Genomic DNA, 22294 nt, shown 5'->3' on the forward strand with positions numbered 1-22294 from the left:
GATCTGGCTCATAGTGCATGTAGTATCTCACAGTCGCTCCCTGTATCTCTGCACTGTAGTGGCTAGCAAAGTTACACTCTGCCCTGTGGTAGGCAGTAGAGCTGCACCTTTTATGAGGCATCGCTATGCTCACACTCATATCATAACAGTGACAGCCCTCAATGAATTTGCATTGTCACCCTCCATGGACCGTGGGTAATGCAGAAGTTGGATTGGCCCAGCCTTACTGTAAGCCTTGTCTGTCTCTCGCAGGTTGTGACTGAGAACTTATTTAGTGTAGAGTACACTCTGGGCTCCCTGTTTGAGCAAGGGGGACAACAATGGCGATAGTTTGTATTTTACCCTCAATCTTTTAGAAAACAATCAAATTAGTTTTTTGTGGAATAGCTTTGTGTTAAGGGTGGGCGATATGACGATATTAAAATGGTGAATCACGATATTGAGTAAAAAATCGTCTCGAATCTGCCAAAGTGGAGAAATCATATAGATCGTCTTGCAGTGAGGATGTTTATTATCAGTATCAGAGTGACGTTTGCTCACTTGTGTTGTTGTCTTCACTTTATTCTTTACATTACTGTATTCCAATTGTCAGTGTTGGGGGTAACGCGTTACTAAGTAACGTCGTTACGTAATTTAATTACTTTTGGCACTAACGTAGGAACGTAACGCATTACTCTTCAAATGTCAGTAATTTAATTACAGTTACTGCGCTGCCGTAACGGTCGTTACTCGTTATAAATTTCAGCCTTGAAATCATCTTCAGGTCTGCTGTTGTTATGAGTAGTTCTAGATGCGCGAAGAGCTCTGTCTGGGCTGTTTTCCCCAGCCCTTCTCGAGCTCTCGGAAGTGGGTGTGTGAGAGCGCGCGCACGCAGACTGCTGTTCCTTCCTCGTGCATGCAAGGTCTTTCACTGGGACTTTCACATGAGCCCATTGCGCTGTGATGTGGTTAACCTATGCTACAATACTTGGAGTTCCACCACAATTTTTTTTCTAACCTTTTAATTTACGCCATAGAGGGAAAGTGAAAGTGATTCGCTGCGCAGTTAAATCTACAGTCATTCCGAGTTCATCGTTACGCAAATGCATTCTAAAACAGCTGTACCCCATATCGCAAATGCCATAGCCTCTTTTGTGCTCACTGATGACCGTTAAATAGGCTACACGTCAAAAAAAAAACTATTTGGGTAGCTCCGTCAGCAGCAGCAGCCAGCACGAGTCAAGTAATTGGGAATAATAACGTGAGAACAACAGAGCAAGCAACACCATGGCGTTGAGGCCGCCACGTTCTTCAGGCTATTCAAATGTCCCTGATCAAACCGTCTTCCAGCACGAACGGATTCTGCATTCGGCAGAATCTTTAGTAATAATGTTGACGCATATGCAATGCAATGAGCAGGAAACGGAAAGGCTTTGGAGTAGCCTAAGCTGCAACATCTAGGAGAGCATGTAAGCAGAGTGTCCTACCTACAACATTTCTGTTTGGTATGGCCACCTCACCCTACTCATTCTGTTTTTATTCTGTGAGACCAAAAGTAATTTTAATGCTGACATGACAATAAAAAGACAATATTCTATTCTATGGTGTAATGTTAGACTAGATTCAAATGTATTGACACTGTTATAAGCAGGCCTACAGGGCAATCATGAAATGCATTTTAGATGTGAGAATGACAAAAGGCCTATATGAGGGATTCCATAGAGGTAGGCCTACAGTTTGCACAGATTAAAATATTAGGCCATTTACACAGCCGGCCTACAACCTTGGGAAGCAGGTGTATTATGAGGTGTGCTGGTTAAAATCCCTTTTCCCGCGAAAAAGTAAAGTAAAGTAATAAGTAACAAGTTACTTTTTAAATTTAGTAATAAGTAAAGTAATTCAGTTACAATTGAACGCAGTAACTAAAGTAAAGTAACTAACTACTTTTAAAAAGTAACTTACCCAACACTGCCAATTGTACACTTTATGAGAGTATCATCAGTGTGTTAACATTTTATTGACTGCAAATTACAAATTGCAAGTATATGAAAGTTGTTTTTTGTTGTTTTTATTTTTTGGATGGAAGATCGTGATAAAAAAATCGAGATTTCATGTTAAAAAAACGTGATACAACATTTTTGCCATATCGCCCACCCCTACTTTGTGTTCTTATGCACTCATGCTTATGGTGGTCAGAGGTGTCTCTTGTTGTGGCAATTGTGGTCAGTTAAGCCGTTGAGTAATCATCTCAATTAAGTGAAGTGAACCAATAAGTATTTTCCACCGTGGTTGTAAATGACTTTTCCTTGGGTGCAGTTCACTCCAAGGTCTCAAGGTAGTGTTACAGTAATTGATTGCACAAGAGAGGCTTGTCTCGAATGATCTTGCACTTGGGATCGAGTGTACTGGTTCCAACTCTGATTAACACGGTTAGCTTGATTAACAAGGTTCATCAGCACAAGTAGGCAGATAATGTGTTGTTGTTGACTGCGCAGCACTGATTATAAGACTTCTTGATCTTTATATCAAGTCTTTTCAGAAAGCATTTGGCACTTGGAAATGGCTTTCAACAAAATCATCGATCATCGCTGTCAGGACCAATGTGTAGCAGTATGTTCACAATCATAGAACACAAAAACAAAAGTTTGTTTTCAGAAAGCAATGTAAAACTTTTAAAAAGGGAGCCACAGAATCGGGTCCCCAGTACATAGAATTATGTAGGCATGGATGGTCTAGTCTAGTGGTTAAGGAGATGGGCTTTACCCTTCCACTCTATGTCTTATAACATGGATGAGGTGACCTTGAGCTTTGAGAGAACTTTGAGAGCTGTCAAGGCCCAGCCAACCGACATGGGCCCTGCCTCGGCAAGCACAAACAGGCTTCACTGGCTTTCATCTGATTGCGGAATGCTTTCTTGGCCTCTCAATGCCAGCCATGTTTTACACACACACACACAGACACACACACACACACATACTCACACACACACACACACACACACACACACACACACACACACACACACACACACACACACACACACACACACACACACACACACACACACACACACACACACACACACACACACACACACACACACAACATTGCAGTCCCACGGGAGTTTTCAGTGTCAAGCTGAGCCTTTGATTGAGCGATGTGTTGGTGGTACAGACACCCCCAATTTCACCAGCTCCCACATGCCGAAATGAAAAGCTTTTGTGAGGCTGTATTGACGCGAGTGCAATTCGTTGCCCACTCTTGACTGGAAATTGGTTTTGCCTCAGACCAGGCACTTGAGTTCATCCTCCATTTACTGAGTGAAGTTTCTGGTTATGTCTTTTATCTTTTTTGAGGCCTCACACTTTAGTGAGTTGGATCTGAGCTATGGTGTTTTTCCTTCCTCTTCACTTATTTTAGTCACTGTTATAGTCTATCTACTAGGGGTGTAAATGATAATCAAAATGTATCGATGCATTGATCCTACGGCCGACGATTTAAATGAATCGTATCGTATCGTGGGGAATTCTTAAGTATTGTAAATAATCGAATCCCTGCTTTAAGAAATCAATATCGTATCGTAATGGATGCTGTGATTTACACCGCTACCTTGGCAAATGGACTGAATTTATATAGGGCCTTTCCACTCCTTCAAGCACTCAAACCGCTTTGCACGTGTGCCTCCCATTCACCCATTCACACTCACATTCGCACACTGGTAGCAGTGGCACGTGGTATTGGCAGTGACCACGCAGGGTACCACGCTGCCACCAGCAGGAACTTGGGGTTAAGTACCTTGCTCAAGGACACATCGATGAGGCTAGGGACAGCGGGGCTCGAACCTGCAACCTACTGGTGGCCAAACTGCTCCTCTACCAACTGAGCCACCACCCTATTTGTTGCAGTGCCGGTACATTATATTGTGTATTGTTACACAGGTTGGACCGCTGCATATAGTTATGTAAAAAGTAACACTCCGGAGACCGATGAAGACGAAGAAGCAGTAATAATATAAATTGTAACAATTTATTTTAATTCTATTGCAGATGTCTTGGCTCACATTCCTAGCCTCTTGTCCCCTTTAAACCCCTACACCGAGTCACACATCATAAAAGCCAACCAAGCAATAAAGAGAGCAGAGGGGTGATTAATTATACATCGTCTTTGTCTGAACAGCGCAGACAAGAAAAGACCTTGGAGAGAGAGAGAGCTTAATATTTTGGTGGAAGCCTAAAGATACATCAATTTAAAAAGTATGAACCAAAATTGGGAAAAAGTTAAGAAGTGCTGATTCTGTGATTTTGATGTGAGAAGTAATAAAGATGGAGAAGGATTTAGGAGAGCCAGGAGTCGCTTCTCAGCACTGCAGGTTAAGGAGGGATGGGAGCCCAGAGGAGAAGTCACGAGCCGGAGCCATGAGACTATGAGTGAAGCAGGATGAAGAGAGGGGTTGGGGTCGGGAGGGCGGCAAAGGTGGAGGGGTGCAGGGCATGGGGGTGGGAGACTGGGGGTGTGAAGAAGGATGGAGGGGGTGAAGGGAGGAGGGATGTATGGCTGAAGGGCTGAGGGCCTGAGGTGGCGGCATGAAAAGAATAGGGGTGGGAGGTTGGTGGAAGTGGGGGTGTTGGGGATGAGGCTGGTAGGATGACAGGGATAGAGGTGGGAGGATGGTAAATGTGGAGGGAGGATAACTGAGGTAGAGGCATGCAGGGGATGGGTTGGGAGGATGGTGGAGGCAGGGGTGTTGATAACAGGACAGGGTGGATGGTGGGGTGTAGTTTACAGGAGTAGGAGGGAGTTAAGGGGGCCACACAGCTCAGGATTTCCTGCCTCACATCAGCCAGTCACAGTGCAGAGGCATGGCTAATGCAGCCCTTCACATGACGCCTGACACACGACCCAGAGCATATAAAGCAGAAACAGACAACACAGCGCACGCATGTACGTACGCACGCACGCACACACACACACACACACACACACACACACATACATACATACATACACACACACACACACACACATACATACATACATACACACAAACACTCACACACTATGCCAACGTGCAGGGATTCTCATTTTTCACCCTAGATACAGTGCCCTCCATAATTATTGGCACCCCTGGTTGAGATGTGTTAAAAGCCTTAAAATAAATTCAGTGTTTATTGCAGAAGAATACTGTCACACTGAAAATTGTAGGAAAATGTAGGCTTCAACTCAAATGAATTGTAAGAAAATAAAAAAATCCCTGACTAAAAAATAATTATTTTTCATTAAATCACCTGTTCCACAATTATTGGCACCCTTAACAATTCCCAGGAAATAAATATAATTGAAGCATTTCTGTCATTTCTACAGTAGTTTACAAAGTTTACCAGAGTATGTAGGAACATTTAATTAGTAATTCATCACTTCCTGTTTCCCTGGGGTATAAATATGACGTGACACCGAGGCCATTTCTCTTATCCACTCTTAAACATGGGAAAGACAAAGGAACACAGCATACAAGTGAGGCAGATGTGCGTCGACCTTCACAGGTCAGGCAGAGGCTACAAGAAGATTGCCACTCAACTGCAGCTGCCCATATCCACTGTGAGAGGAATAATTAAGAAGTTCAAAACAACTGGAACAGTGGTAAACAAGCCTGGACGAGGACCCAAGTTTATTTTGCCACCACGCACAGTGAGGAGGATGGTAAGAGAAATCAAAAGATCTCCAAAGCTCACTGTTACAGAATTACACCAAATGGTGTATGGAGCATCCTGGGGTCACAAAGTCTCCAAATCAACCATCAGGCGCTGTCTACACGCCAACAAGCTGTTTGGGAGGCATGCACGGAGAAAACCTTTCCTCACTCACAATCATAAACGCAAGCGTATGGAGTTCGCCAAGCGGTATTGGGGCTTCAACTGGGACCGTGTGCTTTGGTCAGATGAGACCAAGATTGAGCTTTTTGGCAACAAACACTCTAAGTGGGTCTGGCGTACCACGAAAGATGCGCATGCTGAAAAGCACCTCATACCCACTGTATGGGGGTGGGTCAGTGATGCTGTGGGGCTGTTTCGCTTCCAAAGGCCCTGGGAACCTTGTTAGGGTGCATGGCATAATGAATGCTTTGAAATACCAGGACATTTTAAATCAAAATCTGTTGCCCTCTGCCCAAAAGCTGAAGCTGGGTCGTCACTGGGTCTTTCAGCAAGACAATGACCCTAAACATATGGCCAAATCTACACAGAAATGGTTCACCAGACACAAAATCAAGCTCCTCCCATGGCCATCTCAGTCCCCTGACCTCAACCCCATTGAGAACCTGTGGGGTGAGCTGAAGAGGAGAGTACAGAGGAGAGGACCCAGGTCTCTGGATGATTTAGAGAGATTCTGCAAAGAGGAATGGCTGAAGATCCCTCTTTCTGTCTTTTCCCATCTTGTGAAACATTATAGGAGAAGATTAGGTGCTGTTTTGTTGGCAAAAGGGGGTTGTACAAAATATTAACACCAGGGGTGCTAATAATTGTGACACACATTGTTTGATGTCAAATAATTATTTCTTTATGTGGGATTTTTTCCCCACTGAATAAATGCACTTGTATTGAAGGTTGGATTTTTCTCTTTTTTTCCATTAAGGTCCCATATTATTTAGAAAAAAAATAGAATAATTGGAAGCTAAAAAACACATCTCAACCAGGGGTGCCAATAATTATGGAGGGCACTGTACGTAACCAGGACCATTGGATGTTTATTTGCATATTGCAGTAAATGTCTCTGTAGCTATAGAATATGGTTGGTGAAGAGCATATCTTAATCGATAACTTGAAAGGGTGGAACCATTTTATTGGCATGTGGTCTGTCTTTTGGTTTCAGTGTATGTCAATCTCTTTGATTGTCAAACCCAGACGTTGTGTGTGGTCTCGTCGCATTACTTGTGGTCTTCTGTGACTTGTCCAGATGTTTAATGTCAGTCTTGTCAAATTAATTCTACACACATTTTGTTCATATTGTTAAACAAATATTTAAAGTAATTTTATTGCAGTTTCAATTTTTTTTCAATACTATCAATATCATAGACATCATTGGTTGTTTGTATTGAATGACGTCTTTTCCCTCCAATCAGAAATCCCTCGTTAGATGATGGGGAGGGTCACAGGTTTGAGCCCCAACACTTCCAGTTGAGGTGAGAGTTTATTTGGGAAAAGAGAGAACTCTGTGAAGACTTATGCTTACAGTAGTCAAAGGCTGTGTGAGTTTAACCTGTGCTGTGTCTTTGTGATTTCACACGGAGGATTTGGAGACTGATTTGCCCTTTTTGTCAATGACTGCACTAGCAGCTGTCAAATATAAAGGAACTATCCATTTTCTTTTGAATTTAATTAATTATTAGCATGTTGAGAAAACGTTGATATATTTTTTTCACGAAGTGCCTCCATCAAGGGATGGATAAGTTTAACATTCGGCAGAAAACTTCATAGAGTGTGTTAAGAGGATGGGTGCTGTTCCGATGCGATAGAAAGATTTGGAAGAATACTTTTGTTTACCTGGGTAGTGGGTACACACAAGACTGTAAGGTCGTCAACATTTAGCCTTTTTGAAACACGCGCACATACGCACGCACACACACACACACACACACGCACGCACGCACGCACGTACGCACGCACGCACGCACGCACACACACACACACACACACACACACACACACACACAGTTTCTGGTTCAGGTGTCCCCAAACGCTGGAGCTAATTCATTGAAAAGGTCAGTCAGCCTAATAAGATCTGGATGTTTTGAGTTGGGCAGACCCAAATATTTTCCCTGACTAGTTTTCTTTTAGGTTCCTGTCACAGGTATTGCGACTCAATAAGCAGGTTTTTTTTTTGGGGGGGGGGGGGGGGGGGGGGGGGGGGGGGGGGGGGGGGGGGGGGGGGGGGGGGGGGGGGGGGGGGGGGGGGGGGGGGGGGGGGGGGAGGGGGGGGGGGGGGGGAGGGTTAGGGTGTTTTTTTTTACTACCGTTTGGATGATGAAAGAAGGTAAGTAGGTGCTGATGTAAAGCCCTTTGAGATGTCCCCATTCTGGATTCTTTGATCCAGAAATATCTCCATAGCTTTCACTTCACTTTCAAAACACAAGATGGATGGATGCAGATTGCACATGAGCTGAGAGAGAAGGCCCCACCTTAGAGAGAGAGAAAGAGAGAGAGACGGCACTGTATAGTGTGTACTGTACAAGAAAATATATTCCCATGACACCAGTAACATAACACCAGCTTTCCTTGCAGTGCCCTCATTTACTAATGATGAACTAGCATTCTCTTCTTGCTGTGCCCACACTGCAGGTACACCCCCACTACCCCCCACACCCCTCTTCCCTCCTGCTCTTCTTGCCTGTGATCTCTTGCACTCTCTGCACAAGTGACATTAACCACTGAACCGCTCTCTCTCTCCCCCTCTTTTTCTCTCTACGTCTCTCTGACTCTCTTTCTCTATCTTCAAAATGCTTTGCATTTTCATTTTCATTCTCTCTCTCTCTCTCTCTCTCTCTCTCTCTCTCTCTCTCTCTCTCTCTCTCTCTCTCTCTCTCTCTCTCTCTCTCTCTCTCTCTCTCTCTCTCTCTGCCCCCTGTCTTGCTGCTCTGCTCTGCTCTGCTCTTGCTCTTGCTCTTGCTCTCGCTCTCCTGTCTGCTTCTCTTGTCCCCCAGGCCTCCCGAGCCCGTTTACAGCACTGTGAACAAACTGTGTGAGCGTGCACCTTCTCCCCGCCTCTATTCCCCCCTGGAGCACTCCATCCCCTTCCCTCACTTCCACTTAGGTCTACTCCCCGACTCCGAGGTCACAAGGTACTGCACCACCACCACCACCTCCTTCTCCTCCTCCCCTTTCACCGCCTCCATCACCTCCCATCACCTCCCATCACCTTGTTCACCATCACTATTAGCCCTGTCATCCCAAAGCCCCTCAAATCACCTCCTCACCGTAGGGGCCATTCAGACTGTGTTGCTTTTTTATGTTGCCAGTTGGTGCTGCATTCAATTTTTTGAAAGAGTTAAGTTGTAGGCAACTTCCTTCAAGTCAGTTATGAAAACCTAAAAAAAATAGATCCCATTTCCTACAGCTAAACTCTTCACAGACGCAATGACTGTCGTGCTTTGGAGGTGGAAGAGTAGCACTTCCAGTCTGAATGCCCCCTCACTGCCTGCTTGCTGCCCCAGTCCCTTCACTGGCTCCCCTGCATGTACACATCCCCCATTACTGAGCCATCTGGCTCAGCAGAGGACGTGATGTCTTTAAGTCTGAAATGTCCCCCTGTTCACTTTGTACTGCATTATGTCATCAATTCACCAATTCAACACTACATAGTGAACAAGTGGATGTTTGAGATGGGGCCCCAGGCCCTCTTGATTTGGATAGTAACGTTACATCAATACACAGTGCTGTATGTTGTACAGGCAATTGAAGATTACTTCAAAATGTAGTAAATTGCCAAATTTTAAGATGACTAGACTATATTTGCCAAACAATCTCCATAGTCTCATGAGGTGGACTATCCAAATAATCCAAGTGTTCCTCGAATTGGACGTGATGTAATCATCAGTGCTCAGAGGTGTAATTCAATAAATTGAAGGAAAAAAAACAATATAAAATATATATATATACACGAGTGCTGTATATTGTACTGTATGTATGCAACACATGTAAATCCTGTAATGCATGAGATGTTCAATGTAAATACGGTCAGGTACAAAAAGCAGTTACATGCAGTTACATACAACTGAATTCCAATGACCTAATGCATGAAATGTTTAGTGTAAGTGTTTCCGTGTGTGTGTGTGTGTGTGTGTGTGTGTGTGTGTGTGTGTGTGTGTGTGTGTGTGTGTGTGTGTGTGTGTGTCTGTGTGTGTGTGTGTGTGTGTCTGTGTGTGTGTGTCTGTGTGTGTGTGTGTGTCTGTGTGTTGAGCTAATGCTGTCCGCAGCTCATTAGCTTGTGCTGTGTCATTGTTTGGCTGCTGGTGTGGTGTGTTGATGCATATTGACAGGTGCTTATTCAAGGTCATGACCATTTGGAATTTTGCCTGTGGCCGTGCCGCCATGTTAAGTGATTCCTCCATCTGATTGATTATAATTTTATTTATTTATTTATTTGGCATGAGCCTGCAATCCATCCTCAAACCCCAACTCGCAATCTACTGTACAAAGTATTTCTTGGTGAAAGTAATGAAGTGCTGTTGTATTAGTATCGCACATCGTCAAAAAAAGCAAGTGTTACGGTTATTATTGTGTATTTTTTGTACTTTGACATTGTGTATTTTGTGTATATATTATGTATTGCATCAGCTGCAAACGAGAGATTTTTTTTTTTAATCCTCAAAGCCACATGCTGTGATTCATAATGGCGGTTTTGACATGTTTCCCGATGTCAGAGAACATGGGAATAACAGCCCTGCCCTTGCTGATACTCTAGTTTGATTGGTTGGCACTGACTGGACTTTTTATCCCTCCAATTCTGTGTCATGATAATTTATGACATGGCACTGACAGGTTTTGCGTGTGTGTGTGCGTGTGTGTGTGTGTGTGTGTGTGTGTGTGTGTGTGTGTGTGTGTGTGTGTGTGTGTGTGTGTGTGTGTGTGTGTGTGTGTGTGTGTGTGTGTGTGTGTGTGTGCGGGCATGCGCACGCCTGCTTGTGTGTTTGTGTGGGTGTGGGTGTGTCTTGAATGTGCATACTGTACATCCTAGTGTCACTGAAAGCAATGGACCACCGGCGCCTCTCTGCCAGGTGAATAGTATAGATAGCTTCTGTTGGATGTGCCTGTTTTGGATTGTATTGTTCGCAAGTCTGGTTTACGACCTACGTCAGTGCGAAGCAAACAGAAGACGTATTGGTTGTGACATTGCCGTCAGTGTTTCAGTGTCCACTGGCTTTAGCAATAAAGCAGAAAACATAGATCAGGACGAGACAGCAGGAGTGCAGGGCAGTAATATAGAGTCTCAGTATGGCGCTTGCCTCATTATATGATGCCTCGTGATGTGGTTTCTGACACTAGATGTCTGAACACTTTTAGCGATAGCATATTTGATCTTTATTCTCTCGCACATACTGTATAGTAAAATGTAATGCGTCTTTGAAGATTCTCATTCATCTAGTTGTAGACAATTGGATACATTTCTTGGAGTTTGAATTCATTTCAACCCTTCTCCAAAGACATTGTCAGTGCAACATTGCGTCAGAACTGATGAAGCTCTTCAAAGAAAGAGCAAAGTGTGCTCAATTCCCAAAACTTTCTTACAACTTGTCATTTAAGGGGCGCACTGTAGTGTTGTCAGTTTAAAAAAGCCTGGTTTGCGTTTGGTCAAATGATAAGACTCAGTAATTATACTGTAGCTGGTAGGTACTCTGTGATGTTGTGTTCTCTCTTTAAGCCAGCATGACTGGTCTCTGCATCTTAGTGATCTGGGTACACCCCGTTATCCCATTGGCCAATCATCCGAGGGGACACGTTTGTTATTGTAATATAATGTACCCCCCCCCTGCCCACAGAGGCAGGATCCGAACGAACGAACGAATAAGCGCATAGCTGGTTAGTTCCCCGTTTCTAATCCAATTATAACACAGACAGCTATACTGTTGTGATCAATCTGCTCCAGTGAACTGGGAAATAATTAAACTGTCTCCATAAGCCCCCCAGACACCCCCTCAGCAGAGTCTTTACACCAGAGGACACATTCCTGTAGAGAGAGTACCGGTAGTTGGATTTTTTATTTTGCTGCCGTGCTTTCCCCCTTCCCGTAAGTGCTAAGTTTCAGTTCAAATGGGCCCGCGTGCGTCATATCTCGTAATGCTCTGATAGATAGATGTCATATGAGTCATAACCATTTACTGGGCCGCACCTAGAAAAATTCCTTAAAACGTCAAGTGTATGCAGGTTGTCAACTCAGTACTCAGTTTGTCTTCAGCAGTACCTGGAGGACTGGCTCAGCATATTACATTGACGGTGGCTGGCTGGCTGTCCGTCATTCAGCCCGATCCATTCCCTGATTAGAAAGCTCACAGCACAGCGGGGGGTGAAGGGAGGACAAGACGGTCTTAAAGTCACTGTATCGACATGAACCGCCGCCAAAAGGCCAGCCAATTGCACCCCACCGCAGCTTGTCTGTCTCCGCCGCCAGATCTCATAACGCACTCATCAATGCAGAACCCCCACCTCGCACCGCACCGCTCCGCACGGCACCCCCACCCCTTACCCCTATCCTACTGCTCTTGAGGCATGAGTTGGCAAAGTGAGCTTTGGCACTCTCTCTTCATCTGAGACTGTTTACATTATGGAATCATTCAGATGATGAAATTGAGGACAATGATCGATCTTCCACTGAGCCCTTAAAGATGCTGAGGCCTAGTCTGTCTGAAGATACCCCCTACATGTGAGGTCCTGGGCCGCCTGTATTAGTGTGTGCGTCTATATACGTATATTTTTTACATTATGAAATGATTCCGATGGCTGACAGTGGTCAATATGCCTCTGAGCCTCAAAGAGGCCGAAGCCTAGGGTGCCCTATGCAGACTTGCGTCCTCCACTTGTGCTCGTGGCCTCGCATTTTGCTGACGCCCTGCCTCCGTGGAAAACACGGTAAAGTTTCCCGGCTGTCAGCCTAGCCAAAACAATTTTTGGGGGACTGTTCTTCATTCACCATCCTGATTGTAAATGAAGAAATTACATTAGAATTGTGCTTTTGCAAGATATTTAATTAATTTTCTGTCGTCGGTGACGTCATCATGAGGTCACAAGCAGACAAGTCAGCAAGCAAGGACGGAAGTCTGCATATTGGAATCCACCCCTAGTGTCAAGATGTCCCCTCTTGTGTGAAGGCTGTGTGGGGGCTGAACCACCTGTGTGTGTTTGCTTTGCACCCACCTCATGCTGAGACTGTCAAAGGCACTTGGCATTTGCACATCAGGTGGTGTGTGGTCTGTTAGACTTTTAGTCACGATTTCTCTTGTGATGTCCCTGGAGGAAGTAGACTTTGCAGTCTGATTACTATTCTTCTCCCTTACAAAGGGAAAGTGTAGCAACTACAGTATGTGAGCTGTGAAGGTGACAAAATGTCCTTCATTTTGCTTTATACTGGCCGGTCAAACAGGCTGGTATGGTTTTGGTGGTGCTATCTTGGCAGAAAATAAAAAGACCAATCAATATTTTACTATCTTTATTTCAATATTACTACCGGTGATTGATAATAGATATCAAATCGAAGCAATACTTCCAAATATTCAGTGTCATTTGGGTTTAGCAAAATCAGAGAGGAGCAGTGCTACTGACGGTGGCTCTCCCAGTACAGGCGCTGGTTGTCTATAATCTATAATATCTATTGCTGCCCTCAACTATTCAGTGGCAGTTGGATTTAGCTAAATTAAAGATTCATAAGACTGACTGTGACTAGCCCAGTTCAGTGGCTGGTTGTCTGTAATCAATTATCAGTATCTATTGTTGCTTTTAAACAGTCAGTGTCAGTTGGATTTAGTGAAATCAAAGATGCCCAGTGCTGACTGTGACTGGCCCAGTTCAGTGGCTGGTTGTCTATAATCAATAATTTTACTTATTACTATTGGAATTAGTGAAATCAAAGATGCCCAGTGCTGAGTGTGACTACCCCAGTTCAGTGGCTGGTTGTCTATAATCAATAATCAGTATCTATTGTTGCTATTAAACAGTCAGTGTCAGTTGGATTTAGCGAAATCAAAGATGCCCAATGCTGACTGTGGCCCTATCTCAATGCCCAGTGTTCTAGCCTTGTTTGGACGTGAAACGCCCAGTGATTGGATACTCTTTGGTGACCTCCGTGGAGTATCCAATCACTGGTCGTTTAACATCCTAGCAAGGTTAGAACACTGGGCATTGAGCCAGTTCAGTGTCTGGTTGTGTGCTGCCTGGCCAGGCAGCCCCCGAGCTGATTCACACTCAGCTGTTCAGGTGTGTGGCCAATGATGTCATACAGTAACACAGCTGTGTCAGCTGGAAACCCGGGGCCTGAAACTCACATTTTCACTGTATAGTTACACCCTCAGTACATCTCTCTCTCTCTCTCTCTCTCTCTCTCTCTCTCTCTCTCTCTCTCTCTCTCTCTCTCTCTCTCTCTCTTTCTTTCTCCCCCCCCCTTTTGTTTTCTTTGTTTCTGTCTCCCTTTCTTTTTTCCTCTCCCTGATTATCTTTCCTGCTCCCGACGTCTTTTTCCCACTCTTTTCCTTTCACCTTACTTTTACCTTACTCCCCCCGCCCCTTATTTTTCTACCCACCTGCCCTCCTCCATCTCTCTCTCTCTATCTCTCTCTCTCTCTCTCTCTCTCTCTCTCTCTCTCTCTCTCTCTCTCTCTCTCTCTCTCTCTCTCTCTCTCTCCTTACTTCGCTCTTTCTCACCCTTCTTGCCTTCCACATTCTACTTTCCCCCATATTTCTCTCTCTCCCAGACTCTATGTCCACCCTTCCCTCTTCTCCTCACTCTATCTCCAACATGTCACTCTTTTAAACATTCATCCTCAACAGAGCCAGGGTATGTAGGTCGTGCACAGCAATGCATATTTTGTTTAGCTGGTCTTTATGCTGCAGGCAAGGCCAATACTCCTCTCCACCTTTTTCTCCTGATATCATCCCCCTCTTTTTGACCATCTTCCTCCTTCTCTTCCTCCTCTTTTCCCTCTCTTCCTCCCTCCTCCTCCTTCTCTTCTTCCCTCTGTTTCTCCATCTCCACCCCCACCTCCTCCCCCTTCCTCCTTCTCCTCTTTCCCCCTCTTCACTCTCCTCACCACCATCTTCCTCCTCCTCCTCCTCCTCCTCCTCCTCCTCCTCATCCTCCTCTTCCTCCTCCCATGCATGTGTGAAAGTAGCACGGTAGCTTCCCTCTGAGGGTGTTGTGTTATTCAGGGCTGTCGCTGGGGAGACAGGCCTTTGCGCTCAGGCAAGCAAGGCCACTGCTAGCCTCGCCTCTACTCTCCTCTCTCCACTCCTGTCCTATCCTGTCCTATCATCTCCTCTTTTCTCTTCACTCCCCATCTTGCCTCTCCCCTACTCTCCTCCCTCTCTCTTCTCTGCTATTCTCTACTCTACCCTTATCTCAACTCCTCTCCCTCCTTTTCTCCCCTCCCCTTCACTTCTCCCCTCTCCTTTCCTCTCTCCTTCTCTCTCCTCTCTTCTACTTCCACTCCTATTCTCCTCTTCTCCTCTTCAATACTCATATCCTATCACCTCCTCTCCTCCCCTCTCCTCTCCTCTTGCTCTCCTCTCCTCCCATCTCCCCTCTTCACCGCTCTCCTATTCTCTCCTATCATTTCCTCTCCTTTCCACTTCCCCTCTCAACTCTCACCTCTCCTTCCCTGTCCTCTCCTTTACTCCATGCCCTCTCCTCTCGTCTCCTCTCCTCTCCTCTCTTCTCCTCTCCTCTCCTCTCCTCTCCTCTCCTCTCCTCTCCTCTCCTCTCCTCTCCTCTCTTCTCCTCTCCTCTCCATACAGGGTACCAGTGCCCCAGTGGATGGCTAGGTAGTAGGTGCAGTGTTTCCCACAGAAATTTTGGAAACTATGGGGGCAGCCGGGGTTTATTTTGTCCGGGGGGGGGGGGGGGGGGGGGTGTAGTTCTCACGCGGGCCTTTGGGGGGGGGGGGGGGGGGGGGGGTTTGTATTCTTGCAGCGTAAATGCAAAACGGCAAAACAATGACTACAGTATGACATTGGCGCATGGAGAAACTGTAGGCCTGTGCCTATATTTCAACCATTTATATTTTGAGAATTAAGGCTACATAAGATTTTACCCATGACTTATAACGTATAACGTAACGTATGACGTATAATAGTAGTACATTGTCATTGTCAAAAAATGCAGTACAGTGAATAATTTCTGTTTACAACACAGTTTCATTCGTCCCTCATGCAGGGGTCTGGGGAACAATAATAAAACAAAATAGGAGTAGAGATAAGAATTTAAGAGCACTGTGAAATTGTTAACGCATAGACAAAAAGGGTCTTAGAGGGTAGGCTATGCCTTTTCCCCCACACATATCTGTAGGCGTACACATTCTTCATGAGGGGTGCTGGTCACAGGGCCAGTTTTTTCCAAATTCCTCCCATTAAAAGGGCTGAACAACATATTACACATTTATATCTATATTCACATTCATTACACATTCATTTCTATATGCAGCCCGATGTCTCCTCTGCTGTGTCATGTCTGTCACCAAACTCATTACAACTGTAAAACAAAGCCTAGGGAGTGTTAGTAAACTCATCCCAACTGTCCCACCTCTGAAGGTTTTTTATGTTGCTCCCAAACCCAAGTTAACTACAACAACTTGACTAGGCTTTTGATCCCTGTCTTTCAAGCACTTGTGGTTCTCTCTATAGCAGGGGTGCCCAACCTTTTTTTAACCAAGATCTACTTTTGAAGTTGATGGGTCTGCGTGACCTACCAAGTCAAATTTAAGGATGTCAGTATGAAAATTTAAGACCACCATTATTAATCACCATTATTATTGAACAAAATGTTTTTAAGGAGGCTACTATGGCCCGTATCTTTTTCAGTGTGTTTTTAAAGTGTGTTGAATAGCCTATCTTTACAAAGCAATGCAGCACTGATAGTATGCAGAGATAATTTCAGTCATACACGAGTCATTAACAACTGAAACAATTTCAAAATGACATTTGGTATATAAAAGGCACATAGGCCCTATTTCTAAAATATGATGAAGCATTATCATGCCTTCAGTGGTATAGGCTACAAATTAAAAGGGCTCAGAAATTCACCATTTGTTATGGCTAAATAGTAGGCTACTATGAGAGAGAGAGAGAGAGAGAGAGAGAGAGAGAGAGAGAGAGAGAGAGAGAGAGACTCATTGGATTGGTTAACACCCCTGTTAAGAGTGGCTTCTTCTATGAAGGTTTTTTTTTCAGCTCTCTGGGGCAATAGCACAGCAAAGGCTTTCTATTGTGAGTTTGGGCAATCGTTTTGTCCACAACTGAAGCAAGAAACAGCACAAATTGAAGTGAATTCCATACATGTCAACAACAAACATTTCCTTTACACGCGGCACGCGATGTAAACGCAGTTAGCGATGATGCATGCGACTAGCGATTTGGACGAAGATCCTCGCATATCGGCGTGTCATAACGCATCGTTGCACATGTTCTGTTACTCACCCGATGTTACATGTGTGCACACATGAATCAACTGTAATACCCTTACGGTCACTTCCTAATGCTTTCCCCTCATTCTGTTACCGTGGGACTACTTCTAACCTGTCTTCTAATCAGTCTGTAGGATGTAGGCCTATTTACTCCAGGAGGAAAATGCGAAGGAAATTCAAAATCGTAATTCAAATCGTTTTTAACAAAAACGGATATCGTTAAAAAAAAAAAAGTTTAAAAAAAAGTAAAAAAAAAAAAAAAAAAAAAAAAAATTTTTTTTTTTACATTTTCGTAAACTATGGCGGCCAAATTTAAACTATGGCGGGCCGCCATAGTTTCCTCAATGTATGGGAAACACTGAGGTGTGTGGTCTGGGCGTGGCAGGCTGATCAGTATGGGCCATGCATGTTGACATGGCACACCGCTGCTAACTGAGTGACGGGCTGGCTGATTGGACTATAATGGAATAGGCTTGCAGAGGAGGAGGTGGAGGAGAAGGAGGAAGAGGAGGAAGGAGAGGGTCCCGTGTGGTGGAGGGTCATGTGGTTGTGGTTGTGGTGCCCGTGACGATGCATGCAGAGTGCCAGGCCATCGTGTTCTTTCGTTCCGCCTCGGTGGCGCATTGCCGCCATTTAAAGGTGGCCGACCAGTGACGATGCTGTCAAAGAACCATTGCGGAGGACTGCCACGCATCACATCACAGACTTGGGCTTGTATTATATTATTGATGCTGCTCAGAGCTTGGTGGCTGAAACTACAGCCCTCTTTGCAAAACGTGACTAAGAAATGGATGGCATGCTAGAGTGAAGTGCAGTATACGTAGTGTATATTCATAGCTCTCACCCTCCTGAGACCTAAAAAATTGCATATATTGCACTCTTGCAATAAAACGTTGAAGCTTTTGTGTCCTTTGGCGTTTCCATGGCATGATAATATAGACACCATGCTTTATTCAAAAGAATTAATATTTGAGAAGTACAGCCACACAATATTTGGATTGCTGTTTTGCTTTGTTTGTTTAAAAGAAACTTGGCCAGTGTGTGCAATGTTGCTTATTTTTATTTTATCCATCTCGTGTTCAACCAGAAAGATCCCATTGAGATACAATATCTCGTCTTCCAGGGAGGCCTGGCCAAGCGATGATGCTGAATCTTTGAACTTTTTGGGTTGGTTTGTTTTTGTTTGTTTCTCCCATCAATTTATAAGGTTGTCATGAAAGCCATCTTTTTTTTCTGCGCTCGGCATTTCCAGCGCTAGCTCAAATGTCTCGGAGTCCCCCGGCGGCTCAGACGCAGTCACCCTTGACGAATTAGCGACGCAGCGGCAGGAGTCAGGACAAGCGCACACGAGCTCATTGGAATTCCTCGGAGTGGCACTGCGTAATGGGATTGTGACTCGAGCACACACCAAAACAAATTCAGTCCTCTGTCCGCCTCTCTCCATTCCCATTCCCGTATCGCTGGGCTACAGCCACTGTAAAGGGTAGCGGACAGGGTGCAGAATGAAGGGTGTGTGTGTGTGTGTGTGTGTGTGTGTGTGTGTGTGTGTGTGTGTGTGTGTGTGTGTGTGTGCGTGCGTGCGTGCGTGCGTGCGTGCGTGCGTGCGTGCGTGCGTGCGTGCGTTTTTCTGTGTGTGTGTGTGTAGGCTGATTAATGCTTTCTTTCCCCTCTACCTCCACCTCATACCTCATACTTCTCCCCAAGCTCCCCCATCACATACGGTACAAACGCACTGTGCACACAAACTCACACGCACACACACACGCACACACCCCTATACATACACATCTCTACTACTCAGGACACATGCACACTGCACACATACACACATACACACACGCACACACACACACACACACACACACACACACACACACACACACACACACACACACACACACACACACACACACACACACACACACACACACACACACAGGGGCTCAGTCGCACCCCCTGCTTAGCCTTTCAAGGGCCGGCTGCCCTAACCTTCAGCTCCCTCAGGTGCGACCACACAGCTGCTTCCCCCTCCCCAACGGGGTCCGCAGAGGGGCCAGGAGTAGATCACTCCCCCCCTGGAACCAAGTGGCTGATTCATGCAGAGAAGCCGACAGGTGTGGGAATATGATTCGGCCTTCCTGGGCCCAGGGAGAGCAGGGTGCCCAGAATTGGGTCCTCATTACATTGTATGTATTGGGTGGGGGGGCTCTTCATTTGACTTTGTCCTGAGCCCAGCCGAAGCTGTCAGTGGCACTGTCTCCATGGACAGAGAGATCAGATTCAGGTCATATCTACTTTCCACTAAAGATGGCAGCGAGATGATGGTGCTCTTGAAGAAGGAAAGAAAAAAAGAGAGCGAGGGAGAAAGTGTGTTGTTGTGGTGTGTGTGTGTTTTAAAGGGCGGTTAAGCAAAGTATGTTATGCAAGGTTTGCTCCCCATAGGCCTTACAGGTCACTGGAGATAAAGTCCTTTGAAAGGTTAAACCAACCGCAGTTGAAGGGCACATTGTAATAATAATTCAGACAACGATGGCTTTGCTGCGATTTTATTAGAAGTTTTAGAAATACAGCCACATGATGAAGTTCGAGAAGGAGTGATTGTGTTTTGTGTTTGTGCTGTATCTGTACTTTTTGTTCATTAGTCCTCTTGTTCTTTAACCTCCATAGCAGTACATGCAATTAAATGGAGTAATGCACTGAGAGCAGTGGACTGATGTTGAAAGTACAAGTGAGATTCACTGAAAAGTCTGCAAGAATGTCAAAAATAGTCTTCCAAAGTCTTCAATACACCTATAAAATAGTGCTCACAGTAACAGTACTACTATAACTAAGAGTAGTAAAATTCTTCTAAGTACAGGGATCATCAACTGTAGTGCTGCTGCCACTGGTCTGAGGTCAGTAGTCCAGCACTGCTGAGACAGTGGCATGAGCATGGGCGTAATTTCCACGGGGGTTAGGGGGGTTTTGACCCCCCCAGACTTCAAACCCTGACAATATAACCCCCCTTATATAATTGTACAACCCCCCCTATATAATTACAGTACTTGTCTTGCATGAACAAACTTTACCCATTTTATATGTAAAATAGTAAAAAATAGTTTCGTTCAGTTATGTTTAATCATGTTGTAATGTAACCCCCCCTGCCCCCCTTGGTATTCCCCAAATCTGCGTTAGTTGTGTACAATCAATGGGGGAGGTAGATGGACACTCCCAACTGAGATCGCTCCCGGACGTGTAGTCCCAGGTGTTTCTATCACTCCCGGACGTGTAGTCCCACCCGATTATATTTCACGTATTATCATACACTGCCACATACAAGCAATTTAGGGTTAGGTTTAGGTTTAGGGTTAAGGTTAGGGTTAAAGTTAGAAACAAAAAAACTAACATCAAAAAGATAACTAGCTCCGTTATATGGCGGTGGGATCGATAGTCTGACTAGTGGGAGCGAGCCGACCGGGGAGCGTCCTGCGTTGGGAGCGACAATCAGGGAATCTCTCAATGGGTAATCCTCTTCTCCACTATCTCAAATTCAAACTGATTAGCGATCAGCTTTATCAAGTATTGAGCAATTGTTTTTTTTCTACTTTTAACTTGCAATTGCCACATGATCATGCGTGGATGCGTCTTTGGCACAAGAGACATTATTTCCGAGTGTTTTGAGAACCTATTGTACCACTGCCTTTCTGCCTGTCAGTTAGTTATATAGCTATTTTATGCTAGGTTACGACAGACAGCTAGTTCAATAACACTGGACGTGGCTGGCTATTTTGGACGTTGATGGCTAGCACTTGGGATATTTACTCCCTCAAACCAACACATTTTGTGAAACCCTAGCAATCGGACGTCTGTTTGTTTTATTTCATGTCATTTAAGTAGTTTTTGGTTACCCCCTGTCCAGTTGCCTGCGTGATTCCCTAGTATCCACTTCAAATGAGAAGCTTGTTCAATGCAGCTGAACCAAAATGCCTGTAAGTTTTTTGACACCAATAGTAAACACATCCATTTTAAATAAGATGTATTGTGCCATTATATTTTGTTTTCAACAACAACAGCCAAGCGATTACAGTTTGTTTCGCCAGTGAAGTAATGAAGAGAGAGGGTTGGGGAGACAAGGGGTTCCTTCCTCGCGTGACACTATGCGTGGCTGTGCTTGGAGTGAGACAGAGGAGGTCCTCTCAATATTTTTGTCGCCAGTCGCCACTGTATATTTAGTTATAAAAAAAAAACAACAACAGTCAATTGTATAAATAATGGGTATGGGATATTATGTAGCCAGCAGGCTACTTTAATTTCTACCACAGCAACTTTCTTCTGGTCATATGATTAACAACATGGCGAACAGCAGACAAGAGATCCTATTTGTGCAGCATCCTGATTAGTGATTGATGGTTGGGATATGTCATTCATATTTGGCACTGCATCAAAGATTTTATCAACCATCTCTGACTGTAGCTTTCTTCTGATCATATGAATTAGGCCTACTAAGCAAAGGGTAGGAATGTTTTTAATTAATTCATTCATTCATTAACTCATCTTTGCTTTATTGCTATATGCCACATTACAAATGGAGATTTTCTGACAGCTTGACTTTAGCCTGATTGGGAAAATGCATTCTCTAAAACTCTGATGTGAGTTTGCTGCCCAGCCATTTGAACATTAACTGAGGTTTTTTTTAATAGCAGGTTCAAAAACTTGATTGTGCAGGTCACCAAAGAGAGATCCAAGGCCAAGGAGGTACAGGTGATGAGAGAGAGACGGGTGTCCAGAGAGAGAGACGAGGAAGCACAGATGAGAGGGAGAGAGAAGGAGGTGACAAAGGAGGTGAACCAGTTCAAGAGATAGAGTATGAAGGTGTCAGAGGAGGTGCAGCAGTTGAAGGAGAGAGGCAACGGAGGAGATGTAGCAGTTGAGCAACAGAAAGGAGGTGATGGAGGAAGTGCATCAGTTGAAGACAGAGGGAGAGAACGAGGCGAAGGAGAATCGAATGACCAAAAACAGGGAGAGAGAGTACAGAGAGAGACAGCGCAGGAGGCACAAATGACCAGGTAACATAACATACATAACTGTACATGCAAATACTGAAGAAAACTGTTTAGCCATTTAATTCATTTAGATAGAAATCTTGACCCCCCCAATTGTCAGCATAAAGTTACGCCCTTGGGC

At 44.7% G+C, this 22294-nt stretch overlaps 1 protein-coding gene across 1 annotated transcript in view; it reads left to right on the plus strand.

The window, feature by feature from the left end:
- Window positions 1–22294, plus strand: part of dlg2 (discs, large homolog 2 (Drosophila)) — a 293655-nt gene that overhangs the window by 212629 nt on the left and 58732 nt on the right. The window contains exon 13 of the mRNA XM_063203708.1: window positions 7094–7153. Within this exon, the coding sequence (XP_063059778.1) occupies window positions 7094–7153 (60 nt within the window). The remainder of the gene's footprint in view (window positions 1–7093; window positions 7154–22294) is intronic.

This window comes from Engraulis encrasicolus, chromosome 7 (genome assembly GCF_034702125.1).
Source record: "Engraulis encrasicolus isolate BLACKSEA-1 chromosome 7, IST_EnEncr_1.0, whole genome shotgun sequence".
NCBI lineage: Eukaryota > Metazoa > Chordata > Actinopteri > Clupeiformes > Engraulidae > Engraulis > Engraulis encrasicolus.